The 24,173-nt window shown below is 48.3% G+C and overlaps 1 protein-coding gene across 1 annotated transcript in view; it reads left to right on the forward strand.

Annotated features, from left to right (window-relative positions):
* Positions 1-18,351, forward strand: part of PDE6D (phosphodiesterase 6D) — a 30,538-nt gene extending 12,187 nt beyond the window's left edge. The window contains exons 2-5 of the mRNA XM_042878140.1: positions 12,917-13,005; positions 14,852-14,977; positions 15,775-15,880; positions 17,735-18,351. Of these exons, the coding sequence (XP_042734074.1) occupies positions 12,917-13,005; positions 14,852-14,977; positions 15,775-15,880; positions 17,735-17,816 (403 nt within the window). The 3' untranslated portion in view covers positions 17,817-18,351. The remainder of the gene's footprint in view (positions 1-12,916; positions 13,006-14,851; positions 14,978-15,774; positions 15,881-17,734) is intronic.
* The last annotated feature ends 5,822 nt before the right edge of the window (positions 18,352-24,173 follow it).

The following is a 24,173-nucleotide window of genomic DNA, read 5'->3' on the forward strand; positions in this document are numbered from 1 at the left end:
CCACAGCCTCCCTGGGCAGCCCGTTCCAGGGCCTAACCACTCTCCTAGTAAAGAACTTCCCCCTAACATCCAACCTAAATCTTCCCTCCTTCAACTTAAAACCATTTCCCCTAGTCCTGCTGTTATCAGCCCTTTTGAAGAGTTTACTCCCCTCCTGGGTGTAGGTTCCCTTCAGGTATTGATAGGCTGCAGTGAGGTCTCCTGAGAGTTCTTTGAGCTTATGGTTTTATAGATAATGGGTTATGTAGTGTAATCTTACTGTTGGCACTGTTAGATTTTGGAATTTACATTTAAGGAGCTCTGGTATCTCAGGATTGCTGCTAGAGGTTTCTTAGATTGCTTTCCAGATCTGTTATTTTTCTTCATAGATGGAAGCACTGATTCTTGTTAAGGCTTTCTTGTTATAGTTCCAACAAGCAGAATCCTTTCATATCATTTTGGGAGGGTGAATCAATCTCCTGTATTCCATCAAAACTTTTATGGGAAGAAAAGTTCCCACTGATACATCTGGAATGAAGATTGAACTTTGTATCAAATTTTATACTTACAGTTAGCATTATATATCAGTTATCCCAGACACTAAGAGGATAGCTAACTCAGCTTGGGTTAACAAGAACGGTGTAAAATAAAGTGTTCTCTTTTGAAGACCCATCTCCTTTAGGGCATGTTCAGAGTTTAAGTATGTCGATAAATGTCAGTCTGCCACTTGGCACATTTGCTGCAGCTTTTTTCTCATCAAGCTAAATTAGGACTGCAGGGAGATTAGGTGTTGAAATCTGTGTTTTAAGATGTAGAGTTTGAATGGCCAAGTTATTTGATTCAACCAAGAGTACTGCAAGCAACTGCTGGTTGTTTCTGTCCAGATTTCCACTGTCTCACATGTCAGTGCATCCCTCTGCTGTCTGCTCTGTACTAATGAGGTGCTTTGGTAGAGGGAAGGGGGAAGTCTGCCCCATGTAAGGTTCGTGGATGCAACCTTCTCTAGCCAACAGTTCCCTGCAGAGCAGTGTTTTTGTGAGGGGCAGGAAAGGGGCACACAGTTCAGTTGGAAGGATTTGTATCTCCTCCTCATTTTACAGAATTTGTAGGTCTGCTGAAAGGACCGGGATGTTTTTCCTCTTTAATGAAGACTGAGGAACAGGATTCCCCTAAAAGATGAAATATTTACATGAATATATATATGGAACATAGATGTGAAACACATATATTTATTTTTGCCAACAGAGATTACAGGAAAACTCTTGAGCAAACAGTGTCCTGCTGAGAGAGGTAACCAAGCTGGCGGGACTGCTTCCTTTGTGAACACTAATCAGCTACTTAATTGATGGCAGCACAGGAATGATTAATAGGAGGCTTTACCAGCGTGGATGCCTAGAAGCAGTGCATGCTGTGCATGTGACCGGGGTGGTGCTGCACTTGGTGTGGCAGCCATCCATAGCAGGGAACATGGGGCAGCACACGGTACCGAAGCGCTGGGCGTGCAGCTGGAAATGGAGTGAGTGAAGGTAAGGAGAGGCAGCCCAGCTCAGCAGCTTGGAGAGCAAGTAGAAAAATCCAGAAGAGTCTTTGAGCTGTTGAGGATGGAAGCCATAGTAAAAGAATGGGTTTGAAATTAGAGTTCTTTTGGGTTAATAAACATAAAGGAAGCCTTTATGCAAAGTGTTATTGTAATAACAAGCTCATGTTCTGGTTGCCTTACCAGAGGCATCTTCAATGGCATCTTCATTTGTTTTACAATGGGGAAAGATAGAAAATAAGCAATTAAAGCAGATTTATTTAAGTGTACGGCTATTCTGATGCCACACATTTGAGCTTTCAGCTGTGTGGTTCTAAGATTGTTGCTCAGTTTTTCTGCTAAAATGCCCCAATTTATTGCTGCTGTGTCCGCTTGCTTTGTGGTGTGGCCAAACAACTGACGAGAAATAAATCTCTCTTTTTGTTTCAGCTGTGATCCTCTTTTCTCTCCCCATGTTTCTCATCCTAAAGCAGCCTCCCATGAATGTGAACACAAAACTGGGAGGTTAATTACTTCCATTATGTTCTTGGGATCCTTGTTATACTGGCAAATCCTGTAAAGAAATGCTACAAAATCTGGTACTGGTCTGTTCAAAAATAGATGGACTTTGCTCTGCCTGTATATCACTTGTCATTCTCGTAGTGAACAGTGTATTTATTGAGCTTTATGAAAATGAAAAACAACCCCCTTGTTCCCTAGCTTGTGGTCTCAATGCCAGCTAGGCACAATTAAGTCCACCATTAAATTCCTATCTCCCAGGAACGTAAGAAACCTCAGGGAAAATCTTTTATATAGAGATAAAGAGATAGGTTTTCAAAAGGAAAATCTGATTTTTTTCTTGTAATACCTACTCATAACAGCAGTCTAATATTAGTGTAAGATCTACATTATCCAGTCATTTAAATGCCAGATCTTTATGGCGAGCCAGCGCAGATTTTGAGTACAGTCTCAGGCACTTGCTTTCTCACTGTTGATGTTGTTTAATCTCCCTGACCAGGATAGGGGAAGTGGTGATCTCCTCACTGTAGACGTCACACTGAGAAGATTGTAGTAGAGAAATAAATAGAACAAGTGTTGGAAAGCCGAGCAGCTCATCTAGGCTGAACTAAAATGCACTCTGCGCCAACAGGTGGAATTCCCCATGGCTTTGTTTCTGCTAACTCCAAGTAAGGTTCAGTCTCCCTTTTGCTGTGTTTGTAGCTGGTCCATGTCAGGCTCATCTAAGTGCACATCCCATTTCCTGAAATGGTGTTTTACCTTTCTCTTCAACTGAGTAATCCATTTGTTTTTCCAGAGTTACTCCTCTGGTAGAGTAGACAAGGGCGGTGGCTTCTCCCAAAGCACAAAGAAGAGGCTCAGAATGTCAGGTGAGGTCCAGCATTCTGAGGTCTGATAGACATGTGCTGGCTCTGCCTGGCTGTCATTAGCCTGTATTCCTGGCCTGTGGTGCTGAGGTGCAGTGCTAAGATACAGGAGTACTTCTGGTAGCCAGACCCAGGCTGATGATCCCTGCTGTGCAGTCACAGCGTGTGTCTGTGCTGATAGATGTGCTGTTTCTCTCTAAAATTGGCCTTTGTGGAGCAATCTCATCTGACAGAGTTAGCAAACGTTCAGATGTCCTTCACTATGGAGGAAATTCATCAAGGTGGATATACATCTTCCTGCATGGGCATTTGTGAATGGAAGATAGCCTTGTATTTAGAAGCTCGGCTTCAGGTAGATGGCTGCGATTTGGAAGATTTCCCACTAAAACATTGAGCTAGATGTGCTAGTAGATTTTATAAAAGCATTACCACTGTGAGTAAAAAAAATGAGTTCCAAATCCTTGCCCAATCCCAGCTGGAACTACTGGAAACTTTTTCAAGCAACATTCAGTTAGGAAAAGCTTGCTCCTGGAACATTTTGCCTGTTTTGCAGAGGCGTTGTACTCTAGGACTGCTCTGCTCCAGGAGGCTCTGGAAAAAGGTAATGAAAAAAAGAAAACAAGGAAGAAAGAAAACTGGCTGCTCCTATTCAAGGAAACTGACACTGAGAGCTCCAATAGAGTTACAGTGATATCAGGCTGTTTGGAATTAATATCAGTTCAGCTCATTGGAGCCTTTTGGACTGCAGTCCCCAAATGTCGTTCTGTAGAAAATGGATGGTTGCTTGGTACAAAATGGTGCGTGCCTGTCTGTGCCAGAAAGGAACAGTCACAGCGTTTGTCCTAAAGCTGACCTTCCAGATTTAGTGCTGACTACATTTTGCAAAATTATTGCTGCAGTTTCTGGAGCTAGCAGTTTTGAGGACAGCCTGAATACATGAAAAAGTGCTGTGTCTTCATTCATTCACTGGGCTCCCTTTTACACCTAATGATATCCTGTGCAAGGAAGCCTGGTCCATAAAGATGTGTTAGGAACTGCATGTCAGTGGCATCTCTAATATTTTTAGTGGAGAAGTCACTTTTTTACCTTAGCTGATTGCTTGTCTTAAATGAACAAAGAAACAACCTATGAGTTTAAATATGGCCCATGTGTGGACTTCACTGAAGCACTTCACTTCAAAATTTGCTTGAGCATCCAAACTTAAGGAAATAGAAAAGGAAATAAAGCATTTTCACAGAAACTCCATCTGAATTAAAGTGAACAAAGAAAGAAACAAATACAGTATTTTTCTCAGTAACTCTCCTATATTTCAGGTGCTTTTATGTTGTCTGAATGAACAAAGGTGTTGTTGATAGGTTTCATAGGTTTGCTCGTTCTTCTGGCTGGAAGCATTTTGCTGCTATTCACAGAGCTAACACACATCTGGGTTTTTTTGCCCTGCCATTTTAGACACTAAGAAGTACTTCTAATTCTGTAACCAGTCATCTTTATTTCCTTCCTGCTCCCCACTTCCATTAGCGATGCTTGGCAGTGACTCAGAGCTGCTCTGCTTTCTAGTTAGGGTGAACAAGAAACCACCAAAAGCAAGAAAACGTGGAGTGAAGGGAACCACTGGCACCCACTGCAGTGTGACTGCAGCAGTCTGCTTCTGCGCAGTCCTTCCAAGTCAGAGTAAGAATTTCCACTGGGCAGAGAGCACAGCTCCTGGCTGCCTAAGGAGAGAAGCAGGCTTCTATTGAAGCATGAGGCTTGAAGCCAAACACCTCTGGAGATAGAGTCATGGAATCCCAGAATGGAAGGGACCTTAAAGATCATTGAGCTCCAGCCCCTTGCTTTGGCAGGGTCGCCAGCCGCTTGTTCAGACAGCAGTTTCCAGTCTGCAGACCTGTTCTTAGAAACACCTGATGTGTTACTGCATCCAGTAAGTGACGTGCTTCTAAATTATGTGAATCTAATAATCTGTGGATTTTCAGGAGTAGTTCTTTTGGAACTCAGTGGGCTGCTGTGATAGAGAGCTCTGCTGGAAGAGGTAAAGGAGAAAAAAAGAGAGAAACTTCAACAGGGGAAAAAGCTCGTAGATACAGCATTAGTGCTGGCAGTTGGAAGTCATCTGGGCTTTTTGTGTTGTCAGTTGCTTATTTTACCAGGGGAACACTTTCAGACCGAGATGCTGCTTAGAGTTCAGAGGATAGATAAACCAAACAGCAGGGGAGCCCGCTGGTGCTCAGCTGCACCATTTTCAATAAACATCACTCAGTGGAGAAATTATTGCAGAGGCCTTCGAGGAATAAAGGCATTGACTGGCCACAAACCGTGCTATATAGAACTGCCTTTTTAAAGCCTTTCAGGATCTTTTTTCCACACTTTACACAAGGCTACAGGTCTTTCAAAGGAAACTGTGTGAGGACAGCAGCTAAGCAGCCATGCTTATCCATTTAAATAATTGGTCAGAGAAGCCTCTGTTTCTCCACTCAGGTCTGTGCCCTGCATGGAGGAATGTGAAGGTCCTTATAGACTGACACAAAATCAAACCCAGCTTTCCTTTCTAAGCAAACTAACATCATGTGGATTTTGAATCAGTCGAATAATGGTACAAGTTAAAAGGCACATTGAGGTTCAAAATACCAGTAAAGCTAATTTCATTGTGTGACCATCAGGACATCCAGAGTGTGAAGAACAGCAGGCCAAACCGATGCGCAGGGCGGTGCGTTCCTCTGGTTGCAGCCTCATCTACCAGAGTGAAGCTATTCACCAGAAACCCTTGATAAGTTATTTCCATGAAACTCCCTCTGGTTCACTTACTGCTGAGAACCTTGAAGTGCAATCTTCATAGTTCCGTTGTGTTGAGAAGATTGACTGTTGTAAAGCAGCTGAGACAAAATGCAGTTGTTCCAGTCGCTGAATCACCATACAGAGCTCACTTGCATGGAGAATGGTGTGATGCACTAGCATTGAAGAGCAGGTGAGCTGAACTGCACACTCTTTAATCCAAATTGTTTTGGGGTTTAGAGCATTTAACTTAATTTTAAGCATTCTGGATTAAAAACAAACAAACAAAACCCTCTATCTAGGCAGATCTGAATTGCAGGAATGATCTTTTATTTGCCTCTCCTTGGGGTGGCTTCTCAGGCTGCCCTGTGTGCTGCCACACCTTTCTATAGGTGGGGCATCTTCTGCACGGTGGTCCCAGGGCTGTAATTAGGCTTTAATTGCATTTTTAGTTCTCCTGCACGTTCTCTCTCTTAGCTACATTTGGTTTTATTCTTGCTGTTGAGCAACGAGGAAACCGCCTTAAAATTGCCTTATAGATTTTAAAGGTCACATTCTTTTCTCGGATGAATACATCGTTCCCATTGATTCACCTGCTGTTTCTGCAAACTCCAAGTATTACTGATGACATTAATTATGTTAATATTCAGAGCTTTCTTAGCGTGAGCTCAGGCTTTTCTTACATGCTAATTTCAAGATCCATTTAAAATGGAAGGAAGGTGGGGAGGAGCAGTGTTACTGTGCTGGGAACGAGAAAATAATTTTCTTTGTGCACGTCATGCTTATGAGATGGTCCTGCAAACAATGATGAGTTTTTCTATGTTATTGATTGTTTTATTACCTAGGATGCAAAGCGATCTCCAGATGTGGTCTCACATTATTCTTCCTGCTGAGGCACTGCTATAATGGAATTCTATCAAGCCTGTTCAGAGAAGCCAAAGAGAAGCCTAAAAGACACAGGCAACAAAAGGCAGCAGAAAGGCACTGCACTGCTTCAGCTCGCTTTTACTGTGCTGCTGTTATCTGGGCCTTGGAACCGTGCTAGCACCTGGTTCTACAGGAAACAAAACCCATTTCTAGCAGTCACAGAGCTGACACACCAAGCAGCTTGCTCCTTCCAACAGGAGAACCAGTCCCACGAGATTCACTTTGGGGTTATTCCCTCTTGAAACAGCACTTAGCTCCTTGCTCATGAGTGCTTTTTTTTTTCCTTTAGAGTTTGAGATCTCAAAGCCTACCTGTTTTCTTTTGGAGCTTAGGAGTGGTTTGCCTTCAGGCTGAGCTTCATCTCAGTGTGTCTGTAACTCTACACTTAAATGTGAGCATCTGTTTCTTGCTCTTTTGGTTTGAAGAAGAGGAAAAGTCAGTGAAGTGGAAGGCTGGCTTGGTGTGCAATATTGCTCTGTTTCTGAAGAAACAAAACGTGTTCTCCCTCTGGGTGTTCTCACCTGCCCATGCTGGACACTTTCTTCTCAGAGTTCCTAAACTCTGATTCTGATTCCTTTTGTTAGGGCATGTGAATACGTCCAACAGTAAACAGGAGTGAACATGAGATGTGAGCCAACTGCGAGCAAACCCTGCGCCTTCTGTGCTGCGTGGTGTCACTGGGGAGCTGTGGAGTAGAGATGACTGTTGTTGTCCATTTGGATGAAAAGAGTGAATAATAATTGTCTTACTGGACCAGAGTTGTTTGTAAGGCACAGATGTTAAACGGGATAATCCACATACATGTTTTATTGGCAAATGTTGCACATGATTTTGCTGCATTTCCATGGTAGGCGGAATGAAATGGCTGTGTGTGTCTCCCATTTAATAGCACTGCAGCTGATCTGACTGCAGACTGATCTATGCTGCATTTGTAGGTATTGACAGCGTGCCGCAACACAAACCTCCTAATATATATTATCTCAGCAGCACTCAAATAGAAAACACATCCAGGCTGGGGACATGGCTCATCTGCAGGGATGGTACCCACGTGCAGAGTGTCTCTGTCAAGTTCTTACAGGAAGAGTGTGACATGTGGCAGTGAATACTGTTGCCTAACAGCAGGACCAACCTGACTGCCTTATAGGACCGCTTCTGCCAAGTGATTTGAGATCTGTTTAATATAATAGGATGTTGCAGTATTCTGCACTATTAGCACAATTTTCTATTGAAATTAATGTAAGGTTGAGTAATGTGTACGAGTGTCTTTCCAAGTAAAGGCCAAGCACAGCTTAATCCAGGACCATCTGATATTGGATGAAAACATGTTGTGAAGATACAGGATGCATATAGACAGCATCTGCAAGCAAAGATGGAAGAGGGAATCCAGCAAAAAGGGAGGAGTAGCACAAAGTACACTTAGTATATGATACTGTGTTGATTTTTTTTTTTTGTTACAGCGCTGCAGCTGTTAAGTATATCCCCTGATAACATAATTTGCTGTGAGATAACTGTGTTGCTGGGGATTTTTGCTGCATTTTGTCATTAATCAGTGGCTCTGCCTGGCTTCTGGTGCGCAGCAATTTGTTCTGCGCAGGAGACTTTAGAAGCAGCCTCTGGTTCAGTGAGTACTGGAGTGCCAAGAGTGCTTTGAAGGGATAATTGCCTTCCTCCCATCTGAGGATTTAATGGAGCACCTTTCCAGTCCCCAGCACCTGCATCTTCTGGAGAAGCACAGTAACCCGTATCTTGTGTGTCCCTCCTGGAAGGCTGGTGCATGAAAAATACCTGGGGGAGCTGTTGTGAGCACCATCCGACTCACCTGGAACTGAGGGGATGCTGCTGCTGTCTAAAAGCAGGAGAGGTGACAGTGCTGTGCCCCAGGGCTCCAGCAGTGTTGAGGAATGTGATTTGTTTGAGCCCTTCTGTTACTAGATGGAGTGGAGGGGCACCCGTTTGCTTCCTTCACATATGGTTTTACACTGAATTTCAGCCTTACCCTAGGAGGAGAGACTCCTGTTCTCTTAGCACGTTGCCAACATTTACACTTGTGGTTTATTCAACACTAAAGACATCTGCTTTTCTTCTGTGTGCAGTGAACTTTAAGTCCTGATTCCGCAGGGTATGTATGCACATGCTTAAACGTAAGCACACAATTAAGAGTTCTCTGAAAGAAGGATTTGGGAATTGTAATAAAAAGTGAGATTAGAGACTGTTAAGATTAGAGGACTAATGGCATCAGTGGAGTAGAAGCATAAGGATGTTCAGGTGGTCTGCTCTGTAATCCTGTCGTTTTGGTAGTTGTAGGTTGCATAATTTGTTTCGGTCCTTACTCCTCAGACTGGATTGAGGATTGAAACCTCTGAGTAAAGAGAATTCTTCTGGGAAAATGCAGCTGATAAAAATGCAAGCCCTAAAGGCTGATCCTCACTTATCTGTAGCATTCTTGAAAAGCAGCACGCTCTCCCACATTAGGCAGCGTGTGGCTGTAGCTGTTCTGCACAGCAGCGTGAAACCAGGAGTGAAGGTTGAGCAGTTTGGATCTGAAGCTCCTCTGGGTCTGCAACAGAGGTGTAAGTCTGAATGGTTTCGGGCTTTCAGCTCTGCCTTCTCTTTGTCTTTTTATCCTGTAGGACAGTCATTATTTCCAGTTGATTGTTGAGATCCTGTTTGCACCTGGCATGCAGTGAACTGTTCTTGATGCTGCATTTCTTGTACCAAAAAGAACTGGCAAAGGTGATGAAAGACCTCATCCAGGGGCGGTTATGAACATTAAGCTTGCTTTTATTATGAGAGATAAGAGTGCAGCAGCTCCAAAGGTTTCAGAATGGTGTAGACAGCAAGGAGCAGAATGAAAAACAGACCGGTTTGTAATGGGAGAAATGACACCCACTGTTCTCTGCAGCCTTTCAGATAGTCAAAAAGTGCTCAACATTACAGCATATAAATAATAATCTGGGAGATTGGGCCAGAACTCCTTTAACTCCATATTTCTTTAATAATTAATTTTGCTTATACTCATCCCCTTCCTTCAAGGGGATTCTTAATTACCAGTGTGGTAATGCATGGGAATCTTTGCAATGCTAAAACGTTTAAAGATAAGTATGTATATTTTGACTTGTTTGAAGGAAACGATGTCTGTGACAGATAGGAAAGGGAAGGAATTTCTGCTCTGAGATCAGAGGCATTCAAGGCAACAGAAATTGCATTTAGAAATGCACGAACCATTTCCCTTCATCAGGCTAAGCAAAGTAGGTCTGTGAGGAAGTTAATTCATGTCAAGTATATAAAGCAAGTCAAATTCCAGCTACTACAAAGCTTTTATGTAAGACTTTGCTGACCCAATAGGTGGTGGAATATAAATAGACCAACAGTACTCCCTTCCTTCAGCTGTTCTACCTAATCCTTCCTTGTCTTCGGGATTGAAGAGTATTTGATCTCCGGAGTCTTAAATCAGACATTGTTTCCTACATAAAATTGCCCAAAAGTCAGGAGAATGAACATGTAATGGCTGGGGAGTGTTCTTGTGATTTCAGAATAAGGAACAGAATTAAGGAGATACTACAGCTCTTCCTTTTTTTCTTCAATACACCTTAAGTTCACAAAGCTGGACCTGCATGGCCCTGCAGTCGCTCTCTGTAGCTGCTCCTGCCAGGTGGCTTGGCACGAGCCTCTCCAAAAAGAGCAGCTGTGTTCAACCTGCACTCCTTTGCTCTCCCCCTTCCAGCAGTACTGCAGACGCCCTCTTCGCCCTGCCCGCAGGTCTGTGCTGCAGCCCTGAAGATGGAGTGCTTTTTATTTTTAGTCACAACATCTCTCACGCTGGGACCGAAGAATCTTAAACCAATTAAACACATTAGAAGATAACTGTGTCTGTGGGTTTGCTTCAAGATCTCCATTTTCTTCACTCTGGGCTGTGTCCCAGCACCAGCCTTTCTGTATGAGCTGACAGAAATAGTGTGATAAGCTGCTAGCTAGGTAAGCAGCACAGCTGCAGCTTTGTCAGGTGTTCTTCTGCCAAAAAATCACTTGTGATGAGTTTTGCCTTTTTTATTTATTTTTTTTTTTTTAATTCCATTGCAGCTAAGTTTTATAAATGATTTCAGTTTTGACTTAGGAAATTGTCTGCAGATTTCTGTTTCTTTTAAAAGATTTATTTTTTTTGTAAAGAGCGAATCTCCTGCACTTGAAGCTCTTTTTGCAGTAGAAGAGTATTGTGTGTGTGTTTGAGATGTGATGATCTTTTCTTCCCTTTTAATGATGTTTAGTTACAGGGAAAAAAGAACTGGCTGAATGTATCAGAGAAGGCTCCGGGGAGACCTTGCTGCAGCCTTCCAGTCCTTGAGGGAGTTTATCAGCAGAAGGAAGAGCAACGTTTTACATGGCCTGATGGTGGCAGGACAAGGGGGAATGGCTTTAATCTCAAAGAGGGAAGATTTCAGTTAGATGTAAGGAGGAAATTCTTTACTCAGAGGACAGTGAGGTGCTGCTGCCCAGATCCGTGGTTCCCCAGCCCTGGAGGTGCTCAGGGCTGGGTTGGAGGGGGCTTTGGCAACCTGGACTAATGAGAGGTGTCCCTGCCCACACAGGGAGTAGGGACTGGGTGGTCCTTGAGGTCTCTCCCAGCCCAAGCCCTTCTACAATCTGCTGCTCAGGTTGGCACTGTTCAGCCTACAGCCAGACCTGGGAGCTCCTACTTCCCACTGTTACTGATAGTTAACAAATAGCAAGGATATGCATCTGAAGGGGCTCATTTTTTAAATGTAATGTAGGGTTTGAGTAATCAAGTGCCCAATTTACTGAATTACTGTACTGCTAATAATCAAGCCTTTTTACATCGCGGGGTGTTGTGAAGATAAATGAATCTGTCAGTGAGATGCTCAGGTTGTCTCATTTGTTATTTTTCTCTCGTACGTGGCGTGTGATTGATGGCATAGTGCTTTCTATGCAGATAGTTTCACCCTGGCTAGTTTTTGTGTTTGTGGGAAGATGTATCTGAAAATGGTGGCTTTTTTTTAATGTTTCTGATATCTTAAGTTACAGTTGAGGTGGTTCCTGCAGCTTGTGTTGGCTGGGGTCTTGGATTTTTCCAGCCAGCACCACACAACGTGCCCAAGCCCCTGTGCAGGTTCTCCTGCCATGATACTGCTGCTCATTTTCTCTCTGACTTGCTGCCTACAGCACAGTCTCCCTTGCTTTGGTACCTGGGGAGGGATTTCAACTTGTTAGCTTTCTGCCAGGAGATGAGGGCAGCATGTAGGACTCTACAGGGATGATGCTTTCCACCTTCTCCTTGTTTTCCTGTGGATCAAATGGCAGATAGTAAATACGTTTTTTGGAGCAATTCAGGCTACATATATGCACAGAGTGGGGGATGAAAGGCTGGAGAACAACAACGTTATCCTGAAACACAGAACTTGCAGAAGCCTCTGTTTCTTCCCAGGGGTTCCAGAAAGAAAATCAATCAATATAAAGAATCTCTGTGAGCCTGTCCAGAAACTGTGTGTGTTAGAGAATGAAGTCAGTGCACAAATCTCACAGCTCCTCCCTGTGCCTCACTGAGGTGAGCAGCAGAGCAGGGGCTGTGATAGGGCCATAGGGCTGAGCGCTGTGTCCCTGTTCAGAAGAGCATTGCAGGTGTGCAGGCACCTTACTTTGATGTGGAAATACCTGAGTGCTGTTACAGAGGAGATTTTTCCAGGCTAGGCTTAAGATCGTTGCTAATTATTCCTTTGAAAATGTGACTGTTTCATATTTGCCTGTACTTCAGTGCCTAATCCACTGATGCAGAGTGAAAAGTCTCTTTTCTCTTCACGCGCAGCGGCCGGAGAATTCCCACGAGTGCCAGTTACCAGGTCAACAGCAATGGAACAACCTTTGATATTCATATTTAGAAACTACAAAAGCTCAAGTGTGATCAGTGTTATTCTGTTTTTCTAATGTTTTTTAGGAAGCACTTCTTTCCTAGCATTTTTCAAATGCTGGAGAGGGGCATTTGTTTGTGTGGAATTATCTGTTATCGTTAGCAATGTTTGTGCCTCTCTGCACCACAGTGACATTGCTTCTATCCTTTGGAAGTGGCAAAAATTGATAACTGAGTTTAACAAGCTTCAGTCTGAGTGGAAACTGAATCTGTGCCTCCGCAGCTCTCATTGCATACATTCTGGTCAAGAGTTGCTTGCATTCATTTGCTCCACGACTTTTTTCCTTGGCTTCCTGCAAACCAGAGGACATTACTGAAATTCAGGTGCAGTAGCCTGTATTAGAGCTGCACCAAGAATTCCAGGTGCTTCTGCATTTGGGGACATAGGTAGCTTGTTTTCCTTAATTGCTTCCCAACCAGAAACTGGATGAATCTTCGGGATGCAGAAACAGGGAAAATCCTCTGGCAAGGAACAGAAGATCTGTCTGTACCTGGAGTGGAGCACGAAGGTATGGCAGCACTGTGCATTTGGGGCTGGGTGCCACTGTGCCTCTTGGTCACCAGAACTGCTAGCGTGCTGTGCTTTGAAGGATATCTGGAACATGTGGAGAAGGATGGGAATGAATTGGTGTGTGGCAAAAGGGACAAGTTAAACAGTGTTAAGGCAGAACTTCGACTGCTCAAAGAATGAGCAGCTCACCTCCATCAGAGGAGCTTGGGGAATTAATTAAAGCATATTCTGGCGTGAGATTCATGTCCATTGTACAAGGAATTGGTCAGACCTTACGTAGCCTGCAGTTCAGTCATCCATCTTCTAGATAGGTGACTGCAAACTTGACGAGGTGCAGAGAACAGCTATTAGGAAAAGCCACTGGAAAGGTTAAGGGTGAGGGGATGGTTTTCCTTAGGAAAAGAGAGGGGAAAAGCCATTCCCAAATAGCTTAGCAAGGAAAGAAGGCTGAGATGGATAGAGGTACAAAGGTAAAATGAGTTTAAAATAAGTAAATGAAAATGTTCTGCTCGATGTCATAAACATCAATTAAAATCTCTTAGGTCGGGGCTTTAAAGACTACACAGACCTACTTTTATTAAAGTAACCTTTTCTTTTGTAGTTTTACAATATTAAAGCAAACCTGCTCACCAAGAAATGTAATTACTAAACTGCAGAACAGTTTAATATGTCGCTTTACACTTAACTGCGGAGGGCAGTTTGTTCACAACGGGCTGCAGTCTGTACCTGTGAGGGCAGTAAAGAGTGGTGCTGTGCAGATTTCCAGGCTGAACAAAAGACAACAAAAAATCCAAGTGCTTTTAAATTCAAAACTTCCTTGGCACTTCCAGCTTCCTTTTTCATTTTCTTGTGCTGGCAAACCACGGGCTGTGGAGCTTTCCCTGGGATAGGATGGCAGCTCGCATTCCCTCACCCCTCCTGCTCTCTCGACTGGTCTCATATCAAGGTCCTACTCCATTAAGCTGTTTTACATTAGCTGGATTTGCCTGGGGTTTGATAGACTCTTACTTTTATTAAACAGCAGCCTGCTGTCTGCTCACGAACATTTGGGTAGGGTTTCCATTTAGGAACAGTTTGGCATATAAAGTGCACACCAGCTGCATTCCTTCCCTGCTTTATTTCTAATAAATTTACATGAAAAAAACATTTTCTGACACACAGGAAGGATTATGTACAACCACACCACTTACATACAGTGGGCTTTGGAGATTTGTAATATATTCTCCTGATTTGGACCTTTCAGCAAATGAATATCTGCTGCAAAGCATCCCCTCTCTCACCCCTTTGCCTGTAAAAAAGCCATATGAAATGCAGGTATGGTTTGCCACTGCTATCAGTGTCTCATTGCTGCAGAGCCCGGGTATCTTGGGTCACTGATTACTTTCTCTCTTGAACTGTCTCTTAAATTCTGAAACAGACTTTCCTGCCTGTGGCTGAAACTGCTGCTGGGCTGAGAAGCAGCTCTTTGTAGTTTGCTGGGGACGCGTGGTCTGAAAGGGAAGAAGTGAGAAAGACACTCAGTGTACAGAGCAGCCCCTGCGCTGCACAGTTCCTAAAGCAGAAGCTCAAGCTGCATCTCATGTTTTGGCTTGAAGAAGTGTGTGTGTGAGCAGTAGAGTCAGAGAGCAGGGCAGTTCTCCGGGCTGTGGGCAAGGTACTTCACCCGTCTGCATCTCAGGTTTCACTCCCACAAATGCAAAAGCAGAGCAGGGGGAGCCCTTTGTGTCTGTGTTTCTCCCGCTGCTGTGATCTGTACGGCACCAATCAGTATTTCAGAGTGCACTGTGACAGCACCTGGGTTTGTTTTAGCGTGTCCAAATAATGCTTGTTTATCTGTTCCACAGCTCGAGTTCCTAAAAAAATCCTGAAATGCAAAGCAGTGTCTCGGGAGTTAAACTTTTCCTCAGCAGAACAAATGGAAAAATTCCGACTGGAACAGAAAGTGTATTTCAAAGGGCAGTGTTTAGAAGGTGGGCATCTGCAGTGCGGGGAGGGATCCCAGGGTGGGGGATCAGAGGAGCTCAAGTGGGTCGAACGCAGACATTGTAATTTTTCTGAGTAACCCTGAAGCATTCATCCTATCAGGACTAATGGGCCGCAGCATTAGGGATGGCATTTCATAAGTGTATTAACACTTTGTTATGTAAGCCAAAAATCTGGGTAATGACGCCGCGGGGCACAAATCCACCAGGCTGCCTGAGGCTGGGAACCAGGTTATTTCGGTGGCAGCCGTGGTGGGCACTCGTGCATCTTCCTCAGCAGCACCTCTTGCTGCCTGGAATCAGGCTGCAGGCTGGGCCGCAGCAGCTCTGCTTTACTTTGGGGACAGCAGTGTCACTGCCTGTTGTCCGCGTGCCTCCACGCAGCACAGCTCCTCTCATCTCCCTCAGTGCAGCACCAGTCTTAATCTGGGAGGAGGAGGGGCAGATAAACATCGACCTCCTTGTCTTTGGGGTAATGCTTGGTCTGAAGGGACCTGGGGGACGGCTGCAAGAAGGGAATGTGGTTTCCCTGTTCCTCGATAGGTGTGATGGAATTTCCACTGAAGGCTTTTATCATTTCTGTCAGCTATTACAGAAAGGAGTATCAGCAGTAAGAGGAGGGCAGGGTTTGGTGCAGCACCAAGTAATTTAAATGTAAAATGTTGGCAGTAGAGTTAGGATGGTTTAGGGAGTCCCCCAGCCTGTCAGGTGAAAGGCAAAAGAACAGTTTGTTATTTTATTTGTAATTCTTTCCAGTGCCTCTGAATCTTGTTTTTACTTTGCAGAATGGTTCTTTGAATTTGGTTTTGTGATTCCTAACTCCACAAACACTTGGCAGTCCTTGATAGAGGCAGCACCTGAATCACAGATGATGTCAGCTAACGTTTTAACGTGAGTGCTTTGGGCTTATGGAATCTGAGAGCAGCTGTGACATTTCCCTGGGGGCCACGGTGGGAATGGAGAGGGAGCTGCTACCAACTGAGTCACCCTCACTGCTGTTAGTCACCGAGAGACAAAAGGGGCTAAGCCAACCTCGTTACCTGTGGTCCCATAGGTCCAATCTGCATTAATATAGCAATAAAAGTGTGGAGAAACTGGAACCGATCCCTCATTAGAGCTGCTTTCATATTTTGAAAGGTGATCTGCAAAAGGGCTTTAAAGTGCTTTACAACTTAGTGCTCCTTGCACCCACGTGGGCCCATAAAATAAAAAGCTGTTTGGGCCATTCTCAGACACAGCTATTGGTGAGTGAATGGGAGCTGCTCTAATGCCTGTTTCATCACTACCATTTTCCAGCCTTTGTGTCTTATACATCAGAGTATAAACCAGACATTTACTCACATGGAGTCGTATCAGGGGATAAAACACCTTTCCTGCAGTCCATAATGGGACTCACACGCTTTCCTCATAAACCCCCAGTCCTTGTCATTCTGCACGTTGACTTCTGAGTAGGTCAGAACAGCTCGTGCTGGGCTCTGCTCCGAGCGGGAACGGCAGGGCACAAGCTTTGTTTGGATGAAGGAAAAGGCTCCTATAGGAAAGCCCCAAGGAAGCTGTAATCGCTGACAAAGGGCCTCCCTCCCTGCTGCTGCTGATGCAGTGCTGGATGGGTGCTGGCAAACGCACAAGGAGCAGATTGCCAGCAGAGACAGAAGGCTGTGGGAATCCTCGTGCCAACACGAGGCAGATAGGGAGCAGCTAGTCTCGCTGCAAGGTCACCGTGTCCTCTGGAAGACCTCCCTCTCCTGCATTTTCCCTCTCGTTCCATCTGGAGGAAAGCCAGTCACATAGAGAAGGCGCTGGGATGGGAACCACCAGCACTGCTTTCTATTTGCAGCACGTCCCACAGAGATAGCGGGCTCACGAGGCACCGTTAGCGTTAGGTTGGTGCTTCCTGGCACGGCCTGCTCAGAAGTTCGTAGGTGCCACACGTGCCCTTGGCTCACAGAACTGGTGGCTCCCGGTCTGTACAGGTGGCACCAGTTTGGGAATAAACATCAGACAGTTGGCACTGCCTGCCTCAGGACACCACGTCATTTGCATGAGACTTTGAGTTCTGAGGGTCCAGTTCTCAACTGACACTGAGAGTTTTCCAGTGTCCTGTTCTTTCCCTGAGTCTGTCCGCTCACAGTGGGCAGTGTTTCTCTCCTCAAGTCGTTCTGCAAGAGAATAGTTGGCCCAAGCAGATCCAAACATGCTTTGTGGCCCAAAAAACTCAGCTTTGTTCTTTTTCAGCTGCTAAGACATGGAGGGCCCCTCTCCTCCCGATACTCCTGAAGACTCCGTGTTTGTCTCAGTGCTTTTTGTCACACCCAAGTCTAAATTACCAGTGCAGTTTATGTAAACTGTGCTCATATATTTGTGTTAAAGCATGTCTTGGGGGAAACGGTGTGTTAAGTTGGTTGTAGTCCCTTGCTCAGCACTAGAAGCCAGCGTATCAAAATGAAATTGCATTGCTTTTCAGATTCACTGAAGAGAAGGGGGCAGGAGGTAGCAGTGAGCCTGCGTGGGGCTGAGCCCAGGAGGGGGGCAGCACTGCAGGGGTGGTGGGAGCTGCTCCACATGGGAGTGAGGTGGGGAGATGCTTCAGCCCCAGTGAGCACAGGGCTGGGACGCAGCACTGCCTGCACCTGGCTCTGAGCTCTTGCTGGTGGAGCAGGGGCAGACATCAGCACAGAAAGGAGCAGTTGGTTTCTGCTGTGCATTCTTCTAACGCCTCTTCTTTCTCCTCTTTTCCCTCCGCAGTGGTAATGTTATTATAGAAACCAAATTCTATGACGACGACCTTCTTGTAAGCACTTCCAGAGTCAGACTTTTCTACGTTTGAGATGGGGCTTTTTGGAGCTGTTTTAGTTTTCCTCCATGCAGTTCTTGGTGCAGAACCTCCTGACTATCCAGTGGAAGACACTCCTGTAGGCGGTGACCCTGGGAACCACCTCTACGTGGGTTGTGACCTTTGCCCATCGGTTGTTTTGCTTTCTTCTCTGACCAGACCCGACCAAACCCTCAGAGACAGCACCATCTGCTCAGCGCTGCGTTGGGGAACAGAGGCTGTCTCTGAAAATGGGCCAACGGTGGTCGTGCAGAACCAATACTGTAAATTATGTTAGTTTCCTCCTTTGTACTTCTATGGATCCTGTTAGGAAACTTCCCATTCCACTCACACCACACTCAATGCGTTTCCTTTTTGAGGGGATTAAGTTCACCTTTTCATTTTCTCATGTTGTAGGTTTTTCTCCTTTCACTGGATTTCTGTGTAACTGGTCCACGCTTCCTCTAACCCTGAACTTGTAAAATAGACTGTGATATTACCTAATGTAATTAAAACAAATTTCTCAATTAAAACATTCCTACCATCCAAAGAAGGGAAGCGGCGCTGATTCTGTGTTCTTTCTGTTACAGCAGTGCCTGGCAGCACATGCTGTGACCACTCACCAGCAGCAGAACGGGGCTCTGCAGTTCTGGCCAGTGTGACTGTTGGGCAGAGTTTATCTGCAGCCTGTGCTGACAAGCACCACTTTGTGATCAGTTGATGCCTTGCTCGGCCCAGCCTGTGCTCAGGCTTGAGATTTGCAGGAGAGATGCAGGGACTCGATCCCAAATTCAGCCATTCAGCCTGTGGGTGGGAGGTAAAAGCCCAGTTCTTCTCCTGGCTGAGTTGAAGTGGGGTCAGCAATCGCTATGAGAAGAGCATTATTGCTGGTAAGTAGCAGCTCTCTCGTGACGCCTCCCTGAGGGGTGACATCCTGCTGCCAAAGAGGAGAGGCGAAAGGGATCAAAATAATAAAAACGTGTTAATGAAAGGTTGTGAGCAGGTTCCTCCGAGTGCCATCCTGCTGTCATCCAGCGCTGCAGCACTGCCGCCCTCCAGTGGCTCCGTGGGAAGCAGCTCGCGGCTGCTGCTGCCCTGCCATCAACCCATCCCTCCTCCCCAGCGCCTCCCTCCCCTCTGCCCGTTCCTGGGACCTCAAATCGGCTGCAGAGGGAGACGTGGGATTGGAAGGGAGCAGAGCGGAGCTCTGGAATAGGCACGGAGAGGCCCACAGACCGGCGGGCATCCGCTGAGCTGCTGGGATGGGTTTTGGCCGTCATGCTGTGAGCTGCAACCCAGAGCATGGGCAACGGATGTCCTTTGTCCTCCCCAGCTTAGGGCAGCTGATGCCATCAGAGCATCGTGATGCTGTCCTTACCTGTGGGGATACCCCAAGCACAGCCGTTGCTCACATCACCGCTGCCCAGTGACCCCTGTGTGAAGGGAAAGAGATGGAAAGTGACAGCGCTTCCTCCTCTTTATCTCAAACAAAGCTCCCACTTGGAAACTCGCAGCACCTGCGGGTAAGGATGCACCCACACTTGAGAGTGGCTGCACAGCTGTGGGGGAACCTTGAGGGGGGTCAGGATCCAAGGAGCAGCCCCTCACCGCACACACAGAGCCCTTCCACAACTCAAACCCAGCTGCAGCCCAAGCATCCCAGCGCTGTCTGCAGCCATCAGCATCCAACCTGGAGGGGGAACCGGCCGGGTTCAGCAACAGCAGCCGCCGCCAGGCGGGCAATGCCAGCCGCCGGCGCCGGCTTTCCTCGGCTCATTGTTCGCCGCTGGGGTTGGTTTGGCTGCCAAAGCTCCCGTGGAGGAGGCGAGAGCCTTCCGGCCGCCGGCACGCACACGGCGGTTGTTGCTGTGGGTGCCGCGGGGCAGGGAACGTGCCGGAGAGGAGGCTCCCCACGTGGCAGGGCTGCGGGGCGAAGGCAGCGGGAAGAGGGCGACACACGGCGGGCTCCGGGCTGCAGGCAGCTCTGTTTCGGGGTCGTCGCACCCACAAAGGCACGGGTATGGCTTACGGCCCGTTAATTGCCCACAGATCCGCTGTTCGTCGGGATCTCTTCCCCACGCCGCACCCAGGCGTTCGGAGCGAGGGGCCGGCTCCTTCCCCACGCGTTCCGCCTGCCCAGCTGCTGCCTCAGGGCTTTCAGCTCCTGGCATTCTGCCGCAGAGCTGCCCTGCCCAATAACGCACGGATGGGCAAGCAGAGCCTCCCTGATGCGGTTAATTGTCTGATTCAGAGAGTTATGGGTGAACAAAAGGCACACAAACAGCCCAGGGCCGTGTTACGCTCAGTGCTTGCTTTGCTACTCTTACCCTCTGTGGCAGCTGGCACAGGCTTTTGGGTCGCTCTGTCTTCTTTCAAGGCAGTGAAATCCAGCTCCTGAGTGGTCTGTGGGAAGAGCCAGCAACGCTCTGTATCGTTTGGGCATGGGGCTGTCAAGTGACTTGGTGCAGTTCAGCAGCCAAAGACCTTGCTTTCAACCCAGCGTGCCCAAACTCCACCTGAAGGAAGCCTCCAACTGCTGGAGGTCAGGTAGGACTTGGGCGCAACCCGTGTTGGGGCTCAGCGCTCACATGGGCAGGGTGCAAGATTCTGCCCAGGCACTGGGGATGTCTGCACCCCTTGTGCATCCCAGCACCCTTGCAGGGGTCTCCAAGTGCAAAGCAGGGGCATCCAGTGGCATCAAGTCCCCTCCTGGCTGGCAGACACCCCATAGGGTGCTAAAGATGCCTGGTGTGGGATTTAAACAGGAAAAGCCCGTGGTTCTGGTGCTTCCATCAGCAGGACGTAGCCATACCAAGCACTCACCTGTCCCGGTCCTCAGCTCATTGGCACAGAGCTGCCCACACCCCCGGATTCCCATTGTGTCATCCTCAGCAGCACAGCCCCAGCGTGACCCAAGGGACACCATCCATCATGCCCTGTCCCCACGGTGCTGCAGTAACTTCCGTGGGAGCTCCAGGGTGTCCGGCTTCCCCGGGCAGCAGCACTAGATGGTGCTGCAACACTGCAATAAACACAACAGCATTTCCCCAGACTGTGCGATGTTCACACAGTGCTGGTGGCCGAGGGCTGTACCTCACCGTGCACTGGGGTGGCACTGCGGTCAGGAGCCTGGGACAGACAGCAGAGAGACTGCCATCCACACCAGGTAGGCCATGGGTCACCCCGGGGAGGGACGTGCCCCACACTCTGCCCTTGTGCTGGGCAGGATGGAAGCAGAGCCCATCGCAGCCCATCAGGCATCGGCACAGCAGCCTTGGGACAGCGGCTGTCCCCCATCGTGGGGCTACAGGGGGATTTGCAGCAGGGTTTGGTTCTGCAGGGGTAGCACATGCTGTGGGTTGTGCTCCTCATGGACATGCTCCAGCCCTGCACCCAGCTCACTTGCTTAGGGCATGAGGGCATCACCCTGCCCACCTCTTTGCCTCATGGAATGGGGCCATGACTCTCCTGGGGGCACACAGAGCCCAGGGAGCCGCAGCACTCCCTGTACGTGTGAGAGGATGAGCTCAGCTCCAGCTGAGCACAGGGGAGCAGCTATGGGCACCGGGAGGGGGAGCATCAGGGGAACACATCTTGCTGGGTTGCTGAAGGATCATGGCCAGGCAGGAAGAGGCCACAGTGGGGGCAGGAGAAAGGCTGTCACACTCAGAAGGGCACAAGGATGAGACAGGGACCAGACCCGCTCTGCTGGCTCTTCAGCATGGGCTGGGCTCTCCTGCCTGTACGCCATTTTCAAGGTACATCTTTGCTAATTGGGATGGACCAGGACCAAAGACAGCCCCAGACTTCAGCCCCCTCCAAGGGGCTGCTTTACAGGCGCAGCTCACACTCAGGCCAGGCAACATGAAGGAACAGCTCTGCATGTTGACGTGTGCCAGCAACACCCCCAAAACCCCCGCCTGGTTTGGTGACCTTGAGCGAGTCATGCTGGAGTCTGCCCCATTCATCCGAGCCAGAGCAGATGCCCGTAATGCATTGGCCCCGGACACAGACAGCACCAGACCTCAGCCCACATCCATCCAGCTCAAGCTCTGCAATCCCACGGGCTTTGTGCCAAACCCTCGGGTGCTCCACAGAGGTTCTCAAGATGCAGCAAGAGGAGATCAGAAGGTCTGGATGAGGCGGAACGGTGGCACCCAGGAGGAGCAGACGGAGCAGGCTCTGACCTGCAATGGGCACAGCTAGGGATGGCCCCTAAGGGTGCAGGTCCCACCTGGCCAACCTGCAGACTTTGAGCTCACAGAGTCCATGGCAGCACCGCCCGTGGTGCAGTCAGTCACCCCACAGCCCTGCCATCCTCACAGGCTCACAGCAGGCAACACGCAGCGATCCTCACGTCCCCAGCTGTGCGGTCTTCAGCACCCTGTGATGGCTCCACATCCAGCAGGGCTCACGTTGCTCCTGGCACACTGGGACCCTGGGTTTGTTTCCTCTGAGCATTGTGAGCACAGGAGATGAGGCCCAGACGGAGCTGTGCGGGTCAGCTTGTCACACAGCCCACCTCAGAAGCACCTTCAGCCAGAACTGACAACACAACCCCTGCAACAGCCGCACTACTGAGGGCACTCTGAGCCCTCCAGCTTTATACCCCTCAGTGGGGCAGGGCTGCCCCGATTGGCTGGGGCTGCTGACTGATGATGGCACCGGATTGGCTGGGAGCAGCCAGCAGCCCCCGTGATTGGTGGGCAGCTGCTATGGGAGGCAAGGACAGGTGGTGGCGCGCGGTTGGTTGGGCCACAGCAGGCAACAGCCTGGGATTGGCCGGAGCTGGGTGCTGCTCGATTGGCATTGGTGGAAGGAACGCTGGAGGCAATAGATACAGGCAGGACAGGTGGCAGCGTGCGATTGGCTGCTGGGCTGCGCAGGTGAGCGGGGATTGGCTGCAGTCAAGCAGCTGGGTCTCCCTGCCATGACCACGCACTGAGCTGTGGCTGGTCTCAGCCTGGAGCTGGAGCAGTGCTGCCCAATGGGCTCTGAGGATGAGGACCGCCAGCCCAGCCGTGACTGCAGGGCCGAGGGCAGAAACATGTGGGCTCCCTGCAGGACCTGAAGCCTCACCCTGCACCTGTGCTGGGAGCAAAGGTGGAAGTACAGCAGGCCTGTGGGTCTGCACCATTACTGCCCCGGGCTGGGCCCATTCTCAGCTTCTGGGTGCAGAGCAGGGCTGCAGCACCACCACGGCCATGCGGATCCTGCTCCCAGCAGCTCCTCTGCTGCAGGCACCGTTTGAATGATTTGCTTTGCAAAGCAGCCGGCGCCCGCTCTGAGCACACACAGGTCAGGGCTGCACAGTGCATCGCCCAGTGACACGCAGCTGCTGCTCCTGCGCTGCCACAGCCCTTGTGGGACACGGCACAGCCCTGTACCCCACACCCAGGCAGGTTGCACACAGAGGGATGCGGTCTGAGAGTCACGGTGCTAAACCTGCTGTGCCAACAGCACGGTTAATCACCATCGTTAGTGCTAAGGGAGGAGACTGAGCTTATTTGGCACTGATGTAAATACGGAGTGAGCAGCCAGGCCGCTCCTGGGCTCCACCGCAGACTCAATGCAGTTCTAAGGGCTGTTTTTTAAGAATGAAAACGATCATGTCAGCGCCGAACCCAGGGCCAAAGCAGCCCAGCAGGAGAAGCAGACTCACTCATCCAGCTGAGGATGGGAAATCCCCAGAGGCACAGCTCAGCTCCAGCAGCCTGGAGGAGGCAGTAGTCAGTCAGGTTAGGGGCAAAGCAAGAGGCACAGCCTAGAGCACTTGGGGTTCAGTTGGCTTAGAGCAGTCACACAGCCCGTGCACCACCTCCTACCATCAGCACTGCATCCCTCGGATGTGAGGCCAGCCACCAGCCCCCCCCCAGCTCCCCAGAGGAAGGATGAAGCACTGCCACGGAACTACGAGGCAGCCAGAGCAGATCACGAGCTGTTGGAGTGTTTTCTCCATCCACAGCAGCACCACCATGCACAACATCCAGCCATCCCGACCCAGAGACCAGCTGGGAACCCACTCCACCTTCTCCCTGCCCCCAGAACAGCGCTCTGCTACAGCCAACCTCGGCTCCCAGCCCCCTCCCCACCTCTCTCCTCTCTCACGCTCTCCCCAGCCCCACTCCAAAGCAAAGAACCAAAGGACAGAACGAAAAAGGGAGAAAAAGAAAACGAAAGGAGTAACACAAATGAAAACAAAAAAAACAAAAAGCAGCAGTTGGGAGGCAGCCGTGTTAGGACAACTCAGCAAAATAAAATTCCGGTTTATTGTTGGACAACATCATTTCACACATACATCAAACAGGCCAAAATAAAAGAAAAAAATAAAAATAAACAGCAACTTCGTGGACAGAAAAAAAAAAAAAAAAA

This window comes from Lagopus leucura, unplaced genomic scaffold (assembly GCF_019238085.1).
Source record: "Lagopus leucura isolate 7727_CA_CO unplaced genomic scaffold, USGS_WTPT01 Super-Scaffold_100021, whole genome shotgun sequence".
Lineage (NCBI taxonomy): Eukaryota > Metazoa > Chordata > Aves > Galliformes > Phasianidae > Lagopus > Lagopus leucura.